The 445-nt window shown below is 51.5% G+C and overlaps 1 protein-coding gene across 1 annotated transcript in view; it reads left to right on the top strand.

Annotated features, from left to right (window-relative positions):
- The window catches only part of LOC119588327 (cytochrome P450 2L1-like), a 9,713-nt gene extending 9,274 nt beyond the window's left edge, over window positions 1-439 (top strand). The window contains exon 11 of the mRNA XM_037937017.1: window positions 244-439. Coding sequence (XP_037792945.1) covers window positions 244-428 — 185 coding nt within the window. The 3' untranslated portion in view covers window positions 429-439. The remainder of the gene's footprint in view (window positions 1-243) is intronic.
- The last annotated feature ends 6 nt before the right edge of the window (window positions 440-445 follow it).

Raw genomic sequence — 445 nt, forward strand, 5'->3', positions numbered from 1 at the left:
TTAGCGGATCTGGGGACAGCTTCGCAGGTTTAGAATGATGTCAACCCAAAGTAAAGCAAAGCACAACTTGCGTAAACAGGTGGTTGCAAACATCGACGCAAATACTGCCAATCACCTCCCCACACCATATTCACAAACTAATGCAATGTAAACATTAAATCACGTTTTCATCTCTTCTAAACTCTCATCCACGCGCCCTCATCCCCTCTTGCCCCGCAGTAACCTTTCCCCTCCTCCCTCCAGGCCGCCGCCAGTGTCTGGGTGAGTCTCTTGCCAGAATGGAGTTGTTCCTGTTCGTGTCTGCAATTCTGCAAAATTTCACCATCAAGGCCCCCGAGGGCATCGCGCTCACCGCCGAGAAGGACAAGAGCAACAGGCTGTTCAACACGGTCAGGCCCTACAAGATCGTCTTCGCCAAAAGGCCCTAGAAGTGCAGGCCGTTTCA

This window comes from Penaeus monodon, chromosome 23 (assembly GCF_015228065.2).
Source record: "Penaeus monodon isolate SGIC_2016 chromosome 23, NSTDA_Pmon_1, whole genome shotgun sequence".
Lineage (NCBI taxonomy): Eukaryota > Metazoa > Arthropoda > Malacostraca > Decapoda > Penaeidae > Penaeus > Penaeus monodon.